Genomic DNA, 22,372 nt, shown 5'->3' with positions numbered 1-22,372 from the left:
CAGACCAATGTAAACGGATCCATAGGTTAACATTGGATCCGTTCGCATCCGTTCCTATCTGCGAAAAGACCTTTTTTTTTTTTTCAATGCAAGTGTGAACCGGGCCTTAGTGCTTTATAGTGGAAATACAATCACGGGACACTGTATGAAATGGGCGCCTTCCCCACACACTCTGCAGCACAAACATATGCAGCACTGCAAAAGTGATTTGCTATCATTCTTCCCTGGGCTGTGGTCACAGGATTATGACTACAGATGCATGTTGGGAGAAGAATTTACCATCGGGGTTGGTAAAATCCTGCAGGCATAATCATATGACAGCAGCCTCTTTTGCTACAAAACAAAAACGAATATTTTGCTATATACGCTATGCTAAAAAATACTCCCTGAACAAAAAACACCACACACTAGAAAGTCTATCTTTGTCCTGGGAGGCGTATTGCAGAACAGTAATAAAATCGGAAAAAACACTATACAGCACCTCATGGCATATTTCAAGCGCAGTATAAAATGGTGGTGAAATTAAGAGCTCTATAACTTGACCAGAGTTCCCTTTTGCGCACGTCTGCTGTTTGGAACGGGCAGAAAATAAAGGCTCGCATTTTACTGGATGTTTTTGAGTTGACGTCATCCTTTGCACTGAAGGATGACCATAGGTACCTCAAAGAAAACCTGTAGTTAAAAAAGTGCCCAATTTGACTACGGTACTTACCCTAACCCTATGATACTGCAAATAATGTTGCTAAATCCAACATTTACTGTGCTGTGCTGTCCACCTTCCGAGAGAAGATGACAGTTACCTACCCAGCGTGTAAATCCTTTTCTTGCTCTCAATCTCGGTGAGATGGACGTTGTTTATCTGAGACCCGTGGAGAGCCTGAGGAGAGGATGTGTCTCTTGCTGCTATTTTTATCCACGTGTCCTTATTGGCCTCTGACTGGAGACAGCTTATGGGCTTAATGGCACCTAGAACATCATCAAGAGAATATGAAGTTATTGTAAAGTGGATTCAATTAGACAAGAAGGCTAAACTAGCTGCATGATACCTCAGCTGTGGCTGGAAAGTGTAATGGTTAAAGGACACCCGAAGCGAAAATAAACAAATGAAATAAACAATTGTATCTATCTTCCTCCTCCTCCTGAAAATGACTTTTAAAGATATTTTTACACAGTTTTATTTTATGTTTAAATCTACTTTTTAAGTTTTAACTGTTTTATTGTTTTTGCTCAATGACACATTTATTGAAGTATGCCAGAGCTAAAATCTATGAACTATTGACTCTTTATCTCTTTCCTGCTCTCTGAAGCCATTTTCTGCTAGGAAAGTGTTTTACAGTTGGAATTTCTCATCAGTGAGGGTCACACTGTAGTCACTTCCTGTCTGAGTCAGGACTGAGTCAGCCACTTACATACCTGATATTTAACTCTTTCAGGCAGAGAAAGAAAAAAAAAGGAACAAAGCATAGTTATTTGTGTGCTAGGCACTGTACATACCCATGTCTATCTCATCATGTCACATGTCACCTCGGGTATCCTTTAAGGGCTCTGCATCTGACACAGGAGACCCGGGTTCGAATCTCGGCACTGCCTGTTCAGTAAGCCAGTACCTACTCAGTAGGAGACCTTGGGCAAGACTCCCTAACACTGCTACTGCCTATAGAGCGCGTCCTAGTGGCTGCAGCTCTGGCGCATTGAGTCCGCCAAGAGAAAAGCTCAGTATAAATGTTCTGTGTCTTGTCTGCGTCTTTGAACAAGCAATTACAAGTGATGATTTTATATAGCACTAAAATCTCCTGCAGCACTTTACAGAGTACATAGTCATGTCACTGGCTGTCCTCAGAGGAGCTCACAATCTAACCCTACCATAGTCATAGGCTAATGCCCTACCATATTATTATTATGTATTTACACATCACTGACATCTCCTGCAGCACATTACACAGTACATAGTCATGTCACTGACTGTCCTCAGAGGAGCTCACAGTCTAATCCTACCATAGTCATAGCCTAATGTCCTTCCATATTATTATTTTTATAGCACTTTACAGAGTACATAGTTATATCACTCAGGAGCTCAAAATCTAATCCTACTATAGTCTTATGTCTTACCATATTATCACAGTACTAGCCGACCCGCGTCGTAGCATACGCCGCATCTTCGATCTATCTAATAGAGTACGTGCCACAACCTTGAAGCAAGAAGAATAAAGGTGGGTACACACATCAGATAAAAGTCTTTGGAAAATCAAAGATCACAGACCAATTTTACCCCCTTCCGTTTAGTATGAGAGCCATACTCTACACAGTCTTTTCTATGGAGCTGAACTCCCCATCAGATAAAAATCTTTGCAAGATGCTGCACACAAAGATGCTGTACAGACACAAAAGATCAGTATCTGCAAAAGATCTGTTCCTACAAAAGATCCGTTCCTGCAAAATACATTCATAGTCTATATCTGCAGATCTCATACACACCTTGTTTAAACGGACTTCATCTGCAGATCAGATCCACCAGGATGGATCTTTGGATCTGCAGATGATTGTCTGATCTGCAGATGAATATCCGTCAAACAAGGTGTGCATTATGCTGGGCATACATGGTATGTTTTCTACCGTGTAATCGAGCCGCTGGCTCGATTCCCGCTTGTCCCCGCGGGCGCCCGGATCGATTCCCGCTCGGCCCCGCGAGCGCTTTCTTATTTTACACTCGTTTCTTCTTTTGTCCTGCCTGCCGGTATCAAGCGCAGAATCGATCCGGCAGGGTATCGGATACGGCTCGATTACATGGTAGAAAACATACCGTGTATGCCCAGCATGAGATCTGCAGATATCATAGACTATAAATGCATTTTGCAGAAACTGATTTTCTTGCAGGAACAGATCTTTTGCAGATACTGATCTGTTGAATGTGTACAGCATCTTTGTGTGCAGCATCTTGCAAAAAATTGTATCTGATGGGGAGTTCAGCTCAATAGAATAAACTGTGTAGGTATGGCTCTCATACTACATGGAAGGGGATAACATTGGTCTGTGATCTTTCATTTTCCAAAGACTTTTATCTGATGTGTGTACCCACCTTTAGGCTTTCCATTAGAAAATGTATGCGTGCTCAAACACCAAGTTTAACCCTAGCAAGTCTGGCTTTCCAAATCTGGCCTAATTGGCTATTCATGAGGCAATGCTCATGCAAATATGCATTTGCTTTCGCATGCCAAACTATGCAGGGTCAAAAAATTAATACCACAAAGCGGCCCCCCTGCGGGAATTAGTTCATGCCACATTAGCACTATCCAGGAGCGCCACTGGGAGGCTTTCCAATACCCCCTTTTTATACAACCCGGGGAAACCACGGGGTCCCAGGCTCTCTCACTGCCTGACAACCACAGCGGCATCCCCCGGAGGGGGAGGCTAGGTGCCGCAGGCGCCCCCCCCCCCAAGCATGATCAGTGCCGGGGAGAGCCGTCCGCACCCACCTCCCAATATTAAAAGCAGGCACTTACTTTAACGTCCATTGCGTTCTGCTTCATGCGCACTAACTTGGGCACCCCACATGAGAAAGGAGTGAAGCATGGGTCACCCCGAGCTTTAGAGCTCAGGGCTGGCTCACGTACAACACTCCAGGGGGGGGGGGTGACAGGCGCAGACAACTCACTGCAGGGCTCACACCACCGGAGCAAGCCATTCACAACCTGCCTCCGAAGGATACAACTGCAAAAAATGCTTTCCATGCTCAAACACCAAGTTTAACTCTAGCAAGTCTGGCTTTCCAAATCTGGCCTAATTAGTTATTCATGAGGCAATGCTCATGCAAATATGCATTTGCTTTTGCATGCCAAACTATGCAGGGTCAAAAAACCAATACTGCAAAGCGGTCGCCCTGCGGGAATAAGTTCATGCTACATTAGCACTATCCAGGAGCGCCACGGGGAGTATTCCCAATGCCACTCTTTTTATACAACCAGGGGGGACCGCGGGTTCCCAGGCTCTCTCACTGCCTGGGAACCACAGCGGCACCCCAGAGGGGGAGGCTGGGTGGCGCAGCCGACCCCCCTAAGCGTGGCCAGTGCCAGGGAGAGCTGTCCGCACCCACCTCCCAATATTAAAAACAGGCACTTACCTTAACGTCCATTGCGTTCTGCTACATGTGCATTAATTTTCTCATGGAAAGCATTTTTTGCAGTTTGTATCCTTTGGAGGCAGGTGGTGGATGGCTTGCTCCGCTGGTGTAAGCCCGGGAGTTAGTTGTCTGCGCTTGTCCTCCACCCCCCCCCCCCCGGAGTGTTGTATGTGAGTCAGCCCTGAGCGCTAAAGCTTGGGGTGACCCATGCTTCACTCCTTTCTCATGTGGTGCCCCCAAGTTAGTGCGCATGAAGCAGAACGCAATGGACGTTAAGGTAAGTACCTGTTTTTAATATTGGGAGGTGGGTGCGGACGGCTCTCCCCGGCGCTGACCACGCTTGGGGGGGGGGGGGGGGGTCGCCTGCGCCACCCAGCCTCCCCCTCCGGGGTGCTTCTGTGGTTCCCAGGCAGTGAGAGTGCCTGGGACCCCGCGGTCCCCCAGTTGTATAAAAAGGGGGCATTGGGAATCCTCCCTGTGGCGCTCCTGGATAGTGCTAATGTAGCATGTAGCAGTGTTGCTTGCGAATTTTCACCTAAGTCATTTTCGCATCGAAAATCCCGTTTTCGTTTTTGCCGAATTTTCACGCAAATCTTCAGAAATATTTGCGTTTTCGAAAATTCATTGTATGCGGATGCTTATGCCCTTATGCAGAAAAATGTCCACAATAATCCGCATGGAAATTCAGTCTATGCGGACGTTTATACGGAAAAATGTCCGCAATAATGCGCAGGAACCTTCTCTGAATGAAGACGCTAATGCCCTTATGCGGAAAATGTCCGCAATAATACGCAAGTAACGCGAAAATGACTGGCATTAGGCGAAAATGAACGCGAAAAAATTAGATGGAAAATTTGCCTGTCAAAACGAAATTAGGCGAAAATTCTGTAAAAATTTTCGCTCATCACTGGCATGCAGCAGGGCGACCGCTTTATTGGTTTTTTGACCCTGCATAGTTTGGCATGCAAAAGCAAATTTGCGTGAGCATTGCCTCATGAATAGCCAATTAGGCCAGATTTGCAAAGCCAGACTTGCTAGGGTAGGCCTCTTTTCCACGGACAGTTGATAGGCAGTAAAATGCCTCTCAAACTCTTACAACTGCTCACTACTGCCTGGCAACAGCTTGCTGCTGCCTGGCAACAGCTTGCTGCTGCCTGGCAACAGCTTGCTGCTGCCTGGCAACAGCTTGCTGCTGCCTGGCAACAGCTTGCTGCTGCCTGGCAACAGCTTGCTGCTGCCTGGCAACAGCTTGCTGCTGCCTGGCAACAGCTTGCTGCTGCCTGGCAACTGCTTACTGCTGCCTGGCAACTGCTTACTGCTGCCTGGCAACTGCTTACTGCTGCCTGGTAACTGCTTACTGCTGCCTGGTAACTGCTTACTGCTGCCTGGTAACTGCTTACTGCTGCCTGGTAACTGCTTACTGCTGCCTGGTAACTGCTTTCTGCTGCCTGGTAACTGCTTGCTGAGCACACAGCTCAACAGTCCGTGGAAAAGAGGCCTTAAACTTGGTGTTTGAGCACGCATAAATTTTCTCATGCAAAGTACTTCTTCTTGCTCGAAGGTTGAGGCACTTACTCTATTATATATATAGATGTATTTATATAGCACTGACATTCTCTGCAGCACATAGTCATGTCACTGACTGTCGTGTGTGTGTGTGTGTGTGTGTGTGTGTGTGTGTGTGTGTGTGTGTGTGTGTGTGTGTGTGTGTGTGTGTGTGTGTGTGTGTGTGTGTGTGTGAGTGTGTGTGAGTGAGTGTGTGTGAGTGTGTGTGAGTGTGTGTGAGTGTGTGAGTGTGTGTGTGTGTGAGTGTGTGTGAGTGTGTGTGTAAAAAGAGACTTACAATTTTAAGGTGGGGGCTGAGACAATATAAAGAATCCAAATACATAACTTATATTTTCCACCTTTGGAAATGGCAATTAGAAGCCTTGCCTGTACACAGGTGAACAATTAGTTTAAGAGCTTGTGGCCTGGAGCTGCCAGTACCGCAGTTAGTTCTCACCACCATTAGGGGGCACTGATAAAAGACTGGAGTCAGGCTCCATGCAGAGTCATAACAGCAAGCTTGTCTTCAGTTTTTCAGACACATAACCCTTCACCCTGTAGTTTCTATCATGCCACCAACCCTCCCATTTCACTGCTGACACATGAGGCAATGCCGCCAGTATGCTGAGCGGTGGTGTGGTTTGGTTGATGTGCCGTTGAAATGCTGGGGAGGGAGGGAGGGTAGACAATCCAACCGGCACACTACATAAATGGAAAAACAGCACGGGCGAAAGACAGCTGCCCTGCTCTAGCTAATTTTCTGTTCAACCCCATAACATCTGGATTTACCCTAAGGCACTGTAGGCATGTGCCTACTGGTGCCTGATGATGGAAGGGCGGCTCACTCCCCTCCCTGAGCATCAACCTCCCTACTTCCCTATGCAGAGTCCTGATTAGTGTTTAAAGGGAACCAGAGACTAAGCACCCTTATGTATTTTACCATATTTGTCAGTAAGAACATTAGAGAAAACACTTACCCTGCTCTCTGTTTCATCCTCACTGCTAAAAGTGTCTGTTATCAGCTGTGATAAGAATCCCGGACTGAGAATTCTGTCTCGTTTTGCAGGGAATAATTATAACTGAGTCATTATAGCAGAGCCACAAGGGGGCAGGCTTGGGCTTGAAAAGACACCAGAGAATACAGACTCAGCTATAATCATTCCGTAGCAAAGCTAGACTGAGTGTTCAGTCGGGGATTCTTATCAGAGGTGATAACAGTCAGATTAAACAGAGAACAATGAAACAAAGAGCAGATTAGGGGTTTACTGTCATGTTCCCACTGATTTATAAGGTAAAATACATGAGGGTGCTTCGTCTCCGGTTCTCTTTAAATGAGAGTTTAAGTTTGTGAACAGAAAATTAGCTGAGGATAGCTCTGGCTGCCTAATACTAAGGGGCACCTGTAGCTACCTACACCTGGCAGGGAAGGTAATGGAGAAGTGACAGCTGGGACAGCACACTTGCAGCGCAGTTTGGTGGGGGTTTGTCGGTTCCTGGAGGGCGGAGTCTAGGACATCTGTGCCTATAGGCTCCAATGAGGTAAATCCAGGCCTGACTATTTCCCTACTGACTACCTACATTTTTAGTTCCCCACATCATTTGGGCTCCAGCCATTGCCAAAATCATGGGCGTCGTCCGGCGCCCAATTTACCTGCCTCCGGAACACTGTGGCTCCAGACATGCAAACAGTGTTCAAAAGTGTATTAGGTGGAGTACAGCTCCATGGCTGGTCAGCTGGATGATGCACCCCGACATGGAGGACCCTCAGAGGTGAGGGGACGTGGGAGGATATACAAACCTACCCCAAAAAATATGGAAGGGAGCTGCAAATCCAAAAAGCACCTCAGGCACAGAAGTCAGAGAAAATCTCTGTAGCAGGGGCAGAGACCGCAAATAAAAAGCTCAACACTATTAAAGTGTAACTAACTGTTGGGCATAACATCAATTCTTTATTTTTATTTGGCAAGCAAGTAATAAGGATGCTAACCAGGCAATCCAAAAGTTAAAATCTCTATTAAGGTAGCCATACACTGGTCGATTTGCCATCAGATCGACCAGCTGACAGATCCCTATCTGATCGAATCTGATCAGAGAGGGATCGTATGGCTGCCTTTACTGCAAACAGATTGTGATACGATTTCAGCCTGAAACCGATCACAATCTGTTGAGCTGCTCCTGCCGCCTGTGCCCCCTCCCGTATACATTACCTGAAGCTGGCTCCCGGGCGTCTTCTCCACGCTGCACCGCACCGCTCTGTTCTTGCTCCATCTCGGCGCTTCCTGTGTCACTCCGTGACCAGGAAGTTCAAATGGAGCGCCCTCTATTTGAGCTTCCTGGTCACTGCAGTGACGCAGGAAGCGCCGGGATGGAGCCGGAACAGAGCGGTGCAGCGCGGAGAGGACGCCCGGGAGCCAGCTTCAGGTAATGTATACCTGATCGGATCGGCCGCCGCTAGCAACGCGCACCCTACCCGCGGGCGATCGAGGGTAATTTCCCGCACGGCGCGATCGACGGACCGATCCGATTTCGGGAGGAAATCGGAACGGCGGGTGCGTTTAGCGCGAACAATTGGCAGCAGATTCGATCCCAGGATCGAATCTGCTGTCGAAACGGCCGCGAATCGGGCCAGTGTATGGCCACCTTTACTTTTCTTGTTGATAAACGATCATTCCTCAGTTTACCTTACTATAGTGAAGGGCGGGCAAATCAGGCAGAGGAGAGTAAGGGAGGAAATGACATCAGGATTGGCTTCAAAATAGCCACAGTTATAATGGGAAATGCTAAGAAGGATTTTCTCTTTTTTTTACTGTAGAAAAATCACTAAAATTTAAACGTGGACAGTACAATACATGTGTTATGTAAGGGGGGGGGGGGGGGGAGAGAGAGAGGGGGAGAGAGAGAAAGAGAGAGAGAGAGAGAGAGAGAGAGAGAGAGAGAGTGAGAGTGTGTGTGTGTGTGTGTATTTATATATATATGTTATTTTTTTCTCCTGAAATAGTATGGCTGACAGCTCCTCTTTAATAAATAGAATACTTTCAAGTAACTTTTTTATTCAGGAACTGAGAATTTCTATGCTCCCATCCAGTGACTGGCAAATTGCTGTATGTCACCCCTAAATATTGTCTGTAACCTTAAGGCCCCGTTCACACTGCACGCGTTTCCAGCCCCGTTTTGGAAACGCGTGCAGGTGGCCGACACGCACAACATCAGACATTGCATAGAGTGCAATGTCTGATGTTCACACTGCATGCATTCCGGACCTGTGCGGTCCGGGAACGCATGCTGGATGCATTTTTTGCAAAAACGCGTGGCTGTCCAATTTACTTTTCAGTGATGGTATCAGCCACGCAACGCACACAAACGTGGATGGCGTGCGTTCGCATGCGTTGCGTTCCGCACGCATGGCCATCCACGTTTGTAATGTGAACGGGGCCTAACTAATGTCCAGTGAAGCATAACATGTTGGTGTTTTATAAATACAATCAATAAATAAACAATTCACAAAAATGGAGAAGCACCCATGCAAGAAGACCTCTGTGTGCCTTAGCTCATGGTCACAGTACCAGGTGACCCAGTAACAAAAGATTCCACGAAGCTGGCACCACCAAATGTAGTAAAATAGCTCTTTATTCAAACGTCATTAAAATGACATTCAGTCAATGATCAAAAATGTAGCAATGGCGACAGCCCGCTGTTTCGAACTTGACGTCCTTTGTCAAGCCATACTGCTATCCGTAGCAGTATGGCTTGACAAAGGACGTCAAGTTCGAAACAGCGGGCTGTCGCCATTGCTACATTTTTGATCATTGACTGAATGTCATTTTAATGACGTTTGAATAAAGAGCTATTTTACTACATTTGGTGGTGCCAGCGTCGTGGAATCTTTTAATCAATAAATAAATAAATGAAGTGAGAATCTGGAGGCACAGGCTATCTCCAGGTCATTGGCTATGTACCGTGATCTTCTGCTCCCATCTGCCAGACCTGCACCTCGGGCGACCCGGGACTGCTGGTGAGGATCAGGCTGAGGAGGCAAGAAAAAGAAAAAGTTAGGAATGTGAAGGCCTCCATAAACTACACAGCGTTTTAAAGACTGCTTAAAAAAAACTGACAGACATGTCTCAGGCTTAAAGGGACACTTAAGTCAAACAAAAAAAATGAGCTTTACTCACCTGGGGCTTCCAATAGCCCCCTGCAGCTGTCCGGTGCCCTCGCCGTCTCCCTCCGATCCTCCTGGCCCCGCCGGCAGCCACTTCCTGTTTCGGTGACAGGAGCTGACAGGCTGGGGACGCGAGTGATTCTTCGCGTTCCCAGACACATTAGCACCCTCTATGCTGCTATATGGTATATGATATATGCTATAGCAGCATAGATGGCGCTATTGTGGTCAGGAACGCGAAGAATCACTCGCGTCCCAGCCTGTCAGCTCCTGTCACCGAAACAGGAAGTGGCTGCCGGCGGGGCCAGGAGGATCGGAGGGAGACGGCGAGGGTACCGGACAGCTGCAGGGGGCTATTGGAAGCCCCAGGTGAGTAAAACTCTTTTTTTTGTTTGACTTGTGTCCCTTTAATAATTACCTGATCCAACCTATTCACATTACGGGTGACGCTGCTGCCCCCTCCTCAGGAACTTAGTTCGCTGTTTGTGGTGCGGTTTGTGAAGACTGACAAAACTCTTCCTAAACCTCAGTTTCCGTCGCCATGGTCCGCCCCCAGCTTGGCAGCCACCAACTAGGCAGAGGCTGCTGAGCTAGTGGGCGTGCCACAGCAATGCAGATGGGGGTGGCCAGAGCCTCAGCGGCGAGTTTGAAAAAAAAAATGCCATGATCACATTTCCCGAAAGGAAAGAGGGAGGAGCGATCACCTGACTGGAGGGGTGACGTCTTTAGAAGCACTCGGGAACCTGAGCACATCTGAAGCTTGCCAAGGAGTCCAAAAGGCACGAGTTTTGCACAGGGACAGCGCTGTAATGAGGAGATGGAGGGAGGACCAGGAAGGCTCTGTGCGATCCAAGGCCTTTCCTCCTCCTTAGGCATCTTATTCTGAAGAGAGTTTCCTCGCCTCATTCATGCTTTAATGACTCAAATAATCAATAGAAAGTTGGCTGAGATTTTTCTTTTTGTTCACATTGGTGGTGGAGCTAGCGGAGAAAGGAACTCAGCATAATTGTGTGCTAGGCACTGTACATACACACGTCTATCTCATCACGTCACCTCGGTATTCCTTTAACAGAAACTAGCAGAGGTGTGTGGCAGAATTACTGTCAGGCACAGGATTAGTGCAGGTGTTAAAATTAGCAACAATAGCTCCTACTCTGCTCAGTTTTAGATAGATATTGAATGGAAACCCACATATGAATCGGATAAAGCAAGGCACTAAATGGTTTTTCCTCCTGATTAGCCCCTCAGCTCCTGCAGGGTGGCTTTCACAGAATTGATAATTTGGCCACATTCTCAGACATTACAGGTGCACTTTATTACCCTTTCCAGCTTCTACACAACTGGTTAAAATCCCACAGAGAGTGACAGTATCAAGCAGGACAGACCCTCACACTCCGCACACTTGTAGAGTGGACTGCCCTGACATGTTATCAGCTCCGTGATTGGCTGCAACCCTCTGTATGACAGGAGACAGGAAGTGGGAGTGACCATAACAGGAAGGGCTGAGATCAGGAACACATTCCTAAACACACAATGCTGTGCAGCCAGCCAACATGCTTTAGGATTATGGGATTTTATAAGACAGGAGCAATAAACCTGCAGTTATTCAGCAATGACAAGTCCACCCAAAACTGATATTTCCTGTTATTTGAGAATAACGCGATCCCTCGCTTACCTCTCTTTGTAGAATTCACAGTGCATAACAATCACTTCATTAAAGCTATAAGCTGACCTATAACCAATGTATTAAAGTGTATCTGTGAGTTTAAACACGTGCATAAGTTAGCTACTTACCGGTATCTCTGTAGCGAGTCAGGCAAAACTGTGCTAGGAATTTGGGCGTACCAGGCACCACCATAGGCCGTAATGTGAATTAATGGCTATAGTGGCGTTCAGTCAGTAATTTGGGCACCGGCAGAAAACAGCACAAGTCCACAGCAGCCTGAAGGGGGAATTAACGCAGCTGGTACTTTCGCAGGAGCCGGGTGAGCTGTTTTTCGGCTTCACCCTTTGCCCAAATTCCCCAGTAGCTTAATTACATGTACACCTCAGTAGAGGGAAGCTGTTGGATAATCCAGAGGCTTTCTGCATCCCCCTTGAGCTCGCTGTTCCAGTGCTGGGACCCTCTGAACCTATTTGTCAAGGGCTTGCTGAAGAGGTCTGCGAGGCCGCACTCCTGTCTGTGTACGGGCGCGGTCCTACGGCACAGACAGCCAATGCTTATGTAGTAGGACGGAGCCCATCATGCATGGAGTTTTCCTCTGTGCACAAGCGACTCCGTGCTACTCTGCGGTCCGTCTGTGTACTTGTGCAGTGCAGCCACACTTGTGCACGCACGGGAGAGCGGCAGTAAGGAAGAAGAAAGACCTGGCGAGAAGAGGTGGGCTGCAGGATGGATCCTCGAATAAGGCAAGTGTCTAAAACATTTTTCCACTCACAGATTTACTTTAAAGAGACTCTGAAGTCTCCTAAAAACGAGGTTTATACTTTAAAAACCTCTTTAACCTAATTGCCCCTCCTAAAACGCTGCATCCCCGTGGCTGAAAACGCCTTCAATTACCCCTGGCAAAATCCACGACTTTCTTAGTCATGAGTCATGGATTATGCTGCCCCGGGAGGCAGAGCTTTCAGCTGTAGCTCTGCCTCCATGCTCGTCAATCCACGCATATCTCCGCCTCTGCCACACCCCTCTCAGTGAAGAAAGACTGAGAGGGGCGGGGAGAGGCAGCGATCCGCGCTGATAGACGCGTATAGAGGCAGAGCTGCAGCTGAAAGCTCTGCCTCTATGCGGAATTAGCCCCGCGATGTCCCCCAGGGGATATGGGGTAATTTATGGCATTTTCAGCCACAGGATGCGGCGTTTTAGGAGGGGCAATTAGGTTAAAGGGGGTTTTTAAAGTAAAAACCTAGTTTTTAGGAGACTTTAGAGTCTCTTTAAGGGTCGGCCCACACCTTTTCCGTTCCAGGTCGGATCTGTGTCAAATGAATCAGTTTGACTCGGATCTTATCTGGATGGTGGGGCACATTCCAGGCAGTGGACGCGACAATCGCGTTGGTATTTAAGCGTCGCTTTTCACCTTTCGGCACCACAGCTCGTCCCGCAGCTCGGTCCCTTCAGCAGCCCAGAGGCAAGCAGAAGCGTGGCTCTCCATAGGCTGCAACTGGCCCATTCTGCCTAGCAACAGGGAGAATTTTCATTGGTTAAACATGAACTAATGAGAATTCTGCCTGTTGCTGAGGATTCCCATTGGTCTGTTTCAGAATGCGTCTGTCAGCCTCCATGCTGTTCAGAACGGACTGAACGGCAGTGATGGACGGCGGGATGCGCAAGTATTACACGGTGGCGTGGATACGACGTTCAGTCAGGTACATTCTCTTCATGTCAAATCCGGACTCTCCGTGACGTTTTCTTTCCGTGCAACGCGGATCCGCGTGCGATACGTGTTTCTGCACGAGTGGAAGCGGGTCCTATGTTTAATATAGGTTCCGCTTCCTGCAATTCTGCAGTACTTGCACTGCCAGACACCCCCACACCCTCCCCCACCCCACCCATTAGTAGCATTAGTACTAGTCAGGACGAAGGATAATCAATGAGATGCAAATTGTTCTGCAATTATGCAAATTTTTATGCAAATGCATACAGTTGGAAAATGGACCAATCAATTTAAATCCAGGTTTAAATTGATTCAAGTTGCATACATTTGCATAAAAAATTGCATCAACTTGGAGCAATTTGCATATCTGTGATCATCCCTTGTCAGGACCTTTGAACCGGAAATAATGACACTCGCACATGCGCAGCAGCCTCCCCATAGTCACGGTGACGGTGCTGTCTGCACTGACTGCTGCTCTCCTTCTGCACTTGCTCATAACTATGGGAAGGCTACTGCGCATGCACAAGGGCCATTACTTCCTGTGTGAAGGTCCTGACTAGTACTAGTCAAGACCTACTAACGAGATTTAAAACGAATAAAAGGAGGCAAACAGAGGGGAATGGAAGACACAGCCTGCCATAGGATGCAGTTAGTGACAAAACTATGTACTCTATTACACTGTTTTTTTTGGTATCGGGTGTCCTTTAAAGAGAGCCCAAGGTGGGCTCAAAAAAAAAAAAGTAGGCTACCTGATCTGGGGGGACGAGTGAATCAGGTAGGCACAAAATCTGCTGCTTCTGTGTGCCGCAATGGCCCACCTTCACTTTGGTGACCTCTAGGTCACGACGCTGCACTGAGAGACTGTGTTGTCTCTCACAGCGTGCAGGGAGGTGGGGGAGTGGCAGGGGGCATGGCCAGTGAGAGAGAGATGCCCAATGGCAGCTTTGGAGACCCTGCAGGAACATCCCTGGCGGCCATTTTGAGCAGGGAATCCCTCTCCCCTGTGTTTACCTCTGGGATAGCGACAAATATTGTTGCTAATCTCGGGGGGCTATAGCGGCAGTGTGTGTGTGTGTGTGTTGGGGGGGGGGGGGGGGCAGAGAGCTGCGGTGTGGGGACACAGAGGCATGTCATGAGGCAGAGAACATGCCCATGTCCCATCTGCCCATTTTGGGTTCCCTTTAAATAGGTGCCCCCTTTATAGAGTACCCGACTTGCTGGGAGACATGTTTGAGGCTGTACACCGGCTGCTTGGTAAATCCACCGCATTCCACCTTCAAGTCTCTCTCCGCACACAAACCCTGGAAGACAAGAAGGGGGGGGGGGTCAGTGAAAGTGCGATTTATGAACTGTTTTGATATGGAAATGTACAGGATGTCAGCTGGAAAGAGCGAGAACAATTGTAGGCAGGAAGTTCAACAGACGAGCAGGACAGACTAAAACGTGATGCAAACAGGAACTGGCTGTCCAGAAACGCTGTGCTCCCAGAAAATGCCCCATACACATTCCTGACCCTACTGTGAGGAGGTAGCATATACATCGTACAGACACCTCCTGGTGAGATCATTCTGGCTGCACTGCACTATCCTAGCAAGAGGGCTACAGGAAGGGGCTAATGCTGCCTCATGCAGCAACTGCTCCTCCCCCAATCACATGATATTTACGCGATGAGAGGAACCCGAAGGTGTGAGACCTATGGAAGCTGCCATATTTATTTCCTTTTTAAATAATACCAGTTGCCTGGCAGCCCTGCTGATCATTCTGGTAAGTAGGGTCTAAATCACACACCTGAAACAAGCATGCAGCTAATCTTGTCAGATTGGTCATCTGATCTGCATGCTTGTTCAGGGTCTATGGTTTACCGCATTAGAGGCAGAGGATCAAGAGGACAGTAGGGCAATCTGCATTGTTTAAAAGGAAATAAATGTCAGCCTCCGTATCCCTCATCTCAGGTTCCCTTTAACTTCTACTGCTCAGTCACGACTGCAAGCTGACTCCTCCCTCATCATACTCCCTGCTGATGGTATAGCAATGAATGTTACAAGGGAGCTAAGTACACAAAGTAGACTTTAAAGAGACTCCGAGATGAAAAAAAGTACAGCTCTGATACCCGGGGCTTCCTCCCTCCCTATAGACACGTCTAAGCCCCACGCCGTCCTCCCACGGTGAGCCCCAGTAACATGCTCAGTGATGGCAGTCTGAGTCTACTGTGCATGCGCGGGAGGACGGCGTGGGACTTGGGGTACGTTTCCACTTGAGCGGCGCGATTTGTTCGCGGAAACCGCGTCAACGAATCCGCATGCGGCTGCGGATTCGTTGACGTTTCCATGCGGATTTTCATGCGGAATCGCCCGCGGTTTTAACCATCTCAATGCCGGCAAGCATTGACATGGGTTTTTAGACGAAATCGCACGCGGAAACGCCGGGTACCCCGCAAGATTAAAGAGCTTGCGGTTTTCCTATTTAGTTACATTACCGACGATTCGCGTGCGGGTGTGCGAATTCTGACGGCTCTGCTGTGCAGATTTTTTCTGCAGAGCGAGCCGCACAGAATTCCTGACAAGTGGAAACGGCGCCATCCACTTGTATTGGTTGAGCGAATCTGCATGCAGGAAACGCATGCAGATTCGCTCGAGTGGAAACGAGCCCTCAGACATTTTTATGGGGCGGGAGGAAGCCCCGGGTAAGTATCAGAGCTGTACTTTTGTTCGTCTCCGAGTCTCTTTAACTACTTGAAGACCGTCTAACACCAATTAGCGTCAAGTCCTGGAGCTTAGTTTCCCAGGGTACGGCTGCGCGCATGTGCGATCGTTCCCTGCCCGTTCACGGAGCGGAGCTCCGAGATTAGTCTGCTAGCCACCGATCGCGGCTAGCAGGCTGTTTGTAAACGAAAGGGGAAAGAAATCCCCTTTGTTTACATCCGTACAGCGATGCGGTCCCCGGCAGCGCTGTACGAGATCGGCGATCCCCGGCCTCTGATTGGCCAGGGATTGCCGTCCTCTCATAGGCTGATGCCTATGAGAGGCGGAGAACAGGACGGATCGCCTGCTCAATTCTCTAGGCTGAGGGGAGGGAGGAAGGAGAGGGAGGGGACAGAGGGAGAGAGAGCCTCTATGAGGCTAAGAAAAAAAAAAGTGACAGCAGCGATCGGACCCCTCCGGCAGCATGTCCTCTTAGGGACAAAAATAGGAGGAGTCAGATTGCCATACTTCTTAGCTGGTCTGTGCAGGAAGCTGAAAAGCCTGCACAGCCCAGTGCTGCAAAAAAGAGCCTGGTCTTTAGGGGAGTTTAACACTGCGGTCATCAAGTGGTTAAAGTGTGCCTGAACAAGAGCTCAGGTACAAAGACAGATTCTTGCCTAAACATAGGAAAGCCTTTGCATCCTAATGAGCTGTCCCCTGTCGCCGAGCATGAACCCCTAGAAGGGCTTGTGGGCAATCACATCGGGCTGCACTCCTCTGTCACCAGCGCGGTCGTACTACGTCTGCACAGCAAGCTGGAGCCGCTTGTGCACAGAAAAGAAGCGTGGCTCAAATGTTCAAGGGGGTCCCCGCGGGCAATGGAGGACAGCGACGGAAGCTGCAATAGAATCCAGAGGCATCCCTCTATTGAGTTATCTGTTTCTGATCCCGAGCTTTGGCTCGGGTTCTCTTTAAGGGGACCTGAACTCTTGCACAGGACAGAATAGAAAGAAAACAGAGCAATGCGCCCTGTATGTATTTAGAGAGTTTAGCCTGTCTAATTCCTCATCTGTGACTAATCACCAGTGCAATTTAACCTCTCAGCTGTGTCAGCTCAGGAATCTCCTCTGCCACACAGAGCAGCTAATTTGTAAACACAGGATGTTAACAATGTCTGCTTCCATTAAAGCAGGAAGTAGACACACTGCAGATTTATTGCAGGATTTGTATCAGCAGTAACAAAGAAATGTTTTTCTTTAAAGGTTATTAGGAAGTTCGGAGCTCAAGTCCGCTTGAAAAACCCAAAGCGTATTTGCATTAGTAGTAGCAGTAGGGTATTGTACCGTGTTAGCCATCAGTAAAAGCAAGAAGTTTTAAATCAGGATGATACCATTTATTGGCTAACTACAAATGAATAAGAATAAACAAGCTTTCGGCCTTGCAGCCTTCCTCAGGTTTACATCCTGTTAGTTTGCAAGCTGGTGGTACAGACAGCTTATATACATGCAACATCAAAAGGGAAAACAGATATTTTTTCAAGCATAAATACAGCATTAAGATGCCTTAATACAAACAGACCATCTAAATGGGGTAAGATAAGGATCCTTGTTTACTTTATTGCTCACAGACCTGGTATTAGGATTGACCCAGAGGTATCGTAAATTCTTAGTTCACAAGTTCAGCTAGAGTGGCTGAGACAGTTCATATATCATCAATCTCATACCAATATAGAAAGTTGTTGTCCTTATTCAGACCCTTCTGCACAGCTTTGAACCAATTTATACATTTTGTTTCTGCTATTAATCGATCATTTGACGTTTTGAAGCCGCCCTTCAGGGCAGTGACATGAAGATCATCCATGCTGTGTCCGTTGGACCGAAAGTGTGTAGCAACTGGGAGTCCAGATTTGGTACCATTAATAGTGTGCCTGTGTCCATTCATACGTTTGCGCAGAGTTTGTCCAGTTTCTCCCACGTACATAACATTGGGGCATTTAGCACACATGATCAGATACACCAGATTGGGGGAACCACAGGAAAATGTACCTTGTACTCTGTACTCCTGTTGTGAACCTGGTATCGTTACCCTGTCAGTGGGTTCGCGATTCGCTCCACAGTATGCAAATCTATTCATGGCCAAAATCGAAGAGGAATACCTCAATGCATGTGACATAAAACCCATGGCCTACTTCCGCTTCATTGATGATATTTTAATCATCTGGTCCGCAAGTGAGGATGATCTTCTCCAGTTCCACAGGAACTTCAATGCCTTCCATCCTACAATCAAATTGAAACTTACCTACTCTCACACAGAGATTAACTTTCTGGACACCACCATATACATCAGGGGTAACAACATACAAACCTCTGTGTATCGCAAACCTACCGACCGTCCCACATACCTAAGATATGACAGTTTTCATCCCAAGCACATTAAGAACTCTATAATTTACAGCCAAGCTATAAGGTACAACCGGATTTGTTCTGACAGGATGGACAGAGACAAGCACCTGGATCGCCTTAAGAACACTTTCATTAACCATTTCAGCCCGCGGGGATTTTTCACCTTATGCATCGGAGCAATTTTCACCTCCCATTCATTCGCTAATAACTTTATCACTACTTATCACAATGTATTGATCTACATCTTGTTTTTTCCGCCACTAATTAAGCTTTCTGTGGGTGGTACCTTTTGCTAAGAGCCACTTTACCGTAAATGCATTTTAACAGGATTAATAAGAAAAAAATGGAAAAAAAATCATTATTTCTCAGTTTTCGGCCATTATAGCTTTAAAATAATCCACGCTACCATAATTAAAACCTATGTATTTTATTTGCCCGTATGTCTCGGTTATTATACCATTTAAATTTTGTCCATATTACAATGTTTGGCGCCAATATTTTATTTGGAAATAAAGGTGCATTGTTTCCGTTTTGCGTCCATCACTATTTACAAGCTTATAATTTTAAAAATGTTTGTAGTATACCCCCTTCAAATGCATTTTTTAAAAGTTCAGACCCTTAGGTAACTATTTATGTCTTTTTTTTTTTTTTTTTAATTGTAATTTTTTTTTTTTTTACCATTAAAAATTTTATTTGGGTAATATTTTGGTGTGGGACAAAAACAGTTAATTTTTAATGTTGTAAAATGTGTATTTTGTAATGTAACAAATGTTTAGATGTAGTTTTACTATTTGGCCACAAGATGGCCACCTTCGTTTTTGGTTTCCCTCCTTGTACTTCTCTCTAAGCGGAAGTACAAGGGGGATGCGGAAATCTGGCCGGGCAGAAGAGCCGGAGCCTCACAGGTGAGCGCTTCGGTTTTTCTGCGGGGGAAAGGGATCGGTGATCGGGAACCATGTTCCCTTTCACTGATCCCTGGGCTACCGGGGGACACAGCGGGGGCGCGCCCGCGATCGCGGGCGGGAGCGCGCCCAAGCGCGGGAGCGCTGCAGAGCTGCCGCCCGGACGTGAGCTTCACGTCCGGGCGGCGGAAATGGTTAAACAAGGTTACAGTCTTCCCATGGCTGAGGCCCAAATCAGGAAAGCCAGCAACATTCCCAGGACTGAACTCCTGAAATATAAGCAAAACCAGAAAGAGGAACGTGTCCCTTTGGTTGTCACCTACAACCCACACCTGGAAATCTTAAGGAGGATTGCTAAGGAACTACATCCCATTTTACACAAGGATCACAGACTGAGAAAGATATTCCCTAAACCTCCCCTCTTGTCATATCGGCAACCACACAATCTAAAACAGATGATTGTCAGGAGCTCTTTGAATAGGCCTCAACAAAACGGAACATCACCCTGCCGACAAAAAATATGTGGGACCTGCAGACACATTTACTCCACTGACAGGGTAACGATACCAGGTTCACAACAGGAGTACAGAATACAAGGTACATTTTCCTGTGGTTCCACCAATCTGGTATATCTGATCGTGTGTGCTAAATGCCCCAATGTTCTGTACGTGGGAGAAACTGGACAAACTCTGCGCAAACGTATGAATGGACACAGGCACACTATTAATGGTACCAAATCTGGACTCCCAGTTGCTACACACTTTCGGTCCAACGGACACAGCATGGATGATCTTCGTGTCACTGCCCTGAAGGGCGGCTTCAAAACGTCAAATGATCGATTAATAGCAGAAACAAAATTTATAAATTGGTTCAAAGCTGTGCAGAAGGGTCTGAATAAGGACAACAACTTTCTATATTGGTATGAGATTGATGATATATGAACTGTCTCAGCCACCCTAGCTGAACTTGTGAACTAAGAATTTAGGATACCTCTGGGTCAATCCTAATACCAGGTCTGTGAGCAATGGAGTAAACAAGGATCCTTATCTTACCCCATTTAGATGGTCTGTTTGTATTAAGGCATCTTAATGCTGTATTTATGCTTGAAAAAAATATCTGTTTTCCCTTTTGATGTTGCATGTATATAAGCTGTCTGTACCACCAGCTTGCACACTAACAGGATGTAAACCTGAGGAAGGCTGCAAGGCCGAAAGCTTGCTTATTCTTATTCATTTGTAGTTAGCCAATAAATGATATCATCCTGATTTAAAACTTCTTGTATTTGCATTAGTGACTATTTGGAGTGACAAGTCTACTATGTGTACCCGAGCTCGCCAATGTCGGCCTCTCCTCTTCAGCCATTTGCCACAGTGGGAAACTCTTGGTTGATTGTCATTTTATTGTTAGGAATATAATTAAAGGTAAAAGACAACATACCTGGTTTTCACTGACCAGCAGTTTCTGAGGAACAACGAGCTGCACAATCTCATTCGTTTTACTGGCATCATATCCAGCGACGCAGACGCCTGTAAAGAGGACCAGTCACTAAATATCACACTTCCTATAGGGTACACTTCAGTGCTACCAAATCTCACTGTTATTTTTCAGTAATGAAATCTGTGTTTCTTGACGTGAACTGAAACGTTGTGGCTTCCGGTTCTGCTCTGTGCCTGGGCACCAAGGAGAGAGCTTGGTAAGGGTCAGAGCACTGTAGAGCCATACATCAGGCGATGAGGGACAGATTCGACCAAGAGACAAATCTCTCTCTAATCCAATCGAATTAGAGAGAGATCTGTCAGCAGGCCATACACAGCAGGCAGATTCCCCATCAATTTCAGCATTAAATCCCCCAGGATTCGGCTAGGTCCACCGTCTTGCCGATGCCCCCTAGTGTATAAATGTAACCCCCGTGGGGGCATTTATACACTACCTGTCCTGTGTCATCCATCATACGGTGCCAATCTGTCTTTGAAATTCTCCGCTCTTCCGTTGAGGTCACACATGTGCCAGCTGTGCATATATCACTAGTGGAAGAGCGGGGATTCTGAAGACAGATGGGCACCGCAAGGTGGGCGACACAGGACAGGTAGTGTATAGATATACACCCGGGGGGAGGGGGGGGGGGGAATTTACAAACTGGGGGCAGTGCCAGGGGTTTCGTCGCTTGTCCCGATATCACTCCTTGTTATCTCCACACACCCGATCAACCACAGCAGCCCAACATCTTATAGCATGTCCGATTAACACATGCGGCCGATTTCGGCCCGAAATTGGTCACTTAGTAAATTGGCATACTCTTGGTGGCACCGATTTTCATTTGATTCGACAATAATTATCAAATCAGATGGTCAATTTGCCTCCAAGTCGATAGATGTATGAGCACCTTAAAGGAAACCCGAAGTGACATGTGACATGATGAGATAGACATGAGTATGAACAGTGCCTAGCACACAAAACTATGCTGTGTTCCTTTTTTTCTTTCTCTGCCTGAAAGAGTTAAATATCAGGTATGTAAGTGGCTGACTCAGTCCTGACTCAGACAGGAAGTGACTACAGTGTGACCCTTAGGGCCCTTTTCCACCAGCGCGTTTGCACTGGCTGAATCGCAAAGTCGCAAACCGCTAGCGATTTTACAATTGGTACGGTTTGCTTTTTAACATAGGAATCGCGGTAGGTCATTTCCACTACCGCGATTCGTTTTTTACGCGAACGCACGGCGGAGCGATATTTGCCGCGATTTTGCTATGCAGTGCATAGCATAGCAAAATCGCGGCCGCAAAACGTCGGGGAATCGCCGGTTTTGCGATTCAGCAGTCGCTAGCGTTCAGCGTGAACGCTAGCGACTGCAGGTGGAAAAGGGCCCTTACTGACAATAAATTCCAACTATAAAACACTTTCCTAGCAGTAAATGGCTTCTGAGAGCAAGAAAGAGATAAAAAGGGAAATGTCTTATCAGTGAGGGTCACACTGTAGTCACTTCCTGTCTGAGTCAGGACTGACTGAGTCAGCCACTTACATACTTGATATTTAACTCTTTCAGACAGAGAAAGAAAAAAAGGAACACAGCATAGTTATTTGTGTGCTAGGCACTGTATATACACATGTCTACCTCATCATGTCACATGTCAGTTTGGGTATCCTTTAACATTTTTAGCATTACTGAAGACTGTAGCCAGAACGAAGTCTATTGTT

At 47.0% G+C, this 22,372-nt stretch overlaps 1 protein-coding gene across 1 annotated transcript in view; it reads right to left on the bottom strand.

The window, feature by feature from the left end:
- WDR73 (WD repeat domain 73) overlaps positions 1–22,372 on the bottom strand; it is a 37,615-nt gene that overhangs the window by 4,950 nt on the left and 10,293 nt on the right. Inside the window, exons 3-6 of the mRNA XM_068266630.1 lie at positions 20,618–20,706; positions 14,405–14,496; positions 9,619–9,686; positions 805–966 (exon numbers count right to left, since the gene is read on the bottom strand). Coding sequence (XP_068122731.1) covers positions 805–966; positions 9,619–9,686; positions 14,405–14,496; positions 20,618–20,706 — 411 coding nt within the window. The remainder of the gene's footprint in view (positions 1–804; positions 967–9,618; positions 9,687–14,404; positions 14,497–20,617; positions 20,707–22,372) is intronic.

Source organism: Hyperolius riggenbachi, chromosome 2, assembly GCF_040937935.1.
Source record: "Hyperolius riggenbachi isolate aHypRig1 chromosome 2, aHypRig1.pri, whole genome shotgun sequence".
NCBI classification, from domain to species: domain Eukaryota; kingdom Metazoa; phylum Chordata; class Amphibia; order Anura; family Hyperoliidae; genus Hyperolius; species Hyperolius riggenbachi.
This window is presented reverse-complemented; position numbering and strand designations above follow the sequence as displayed.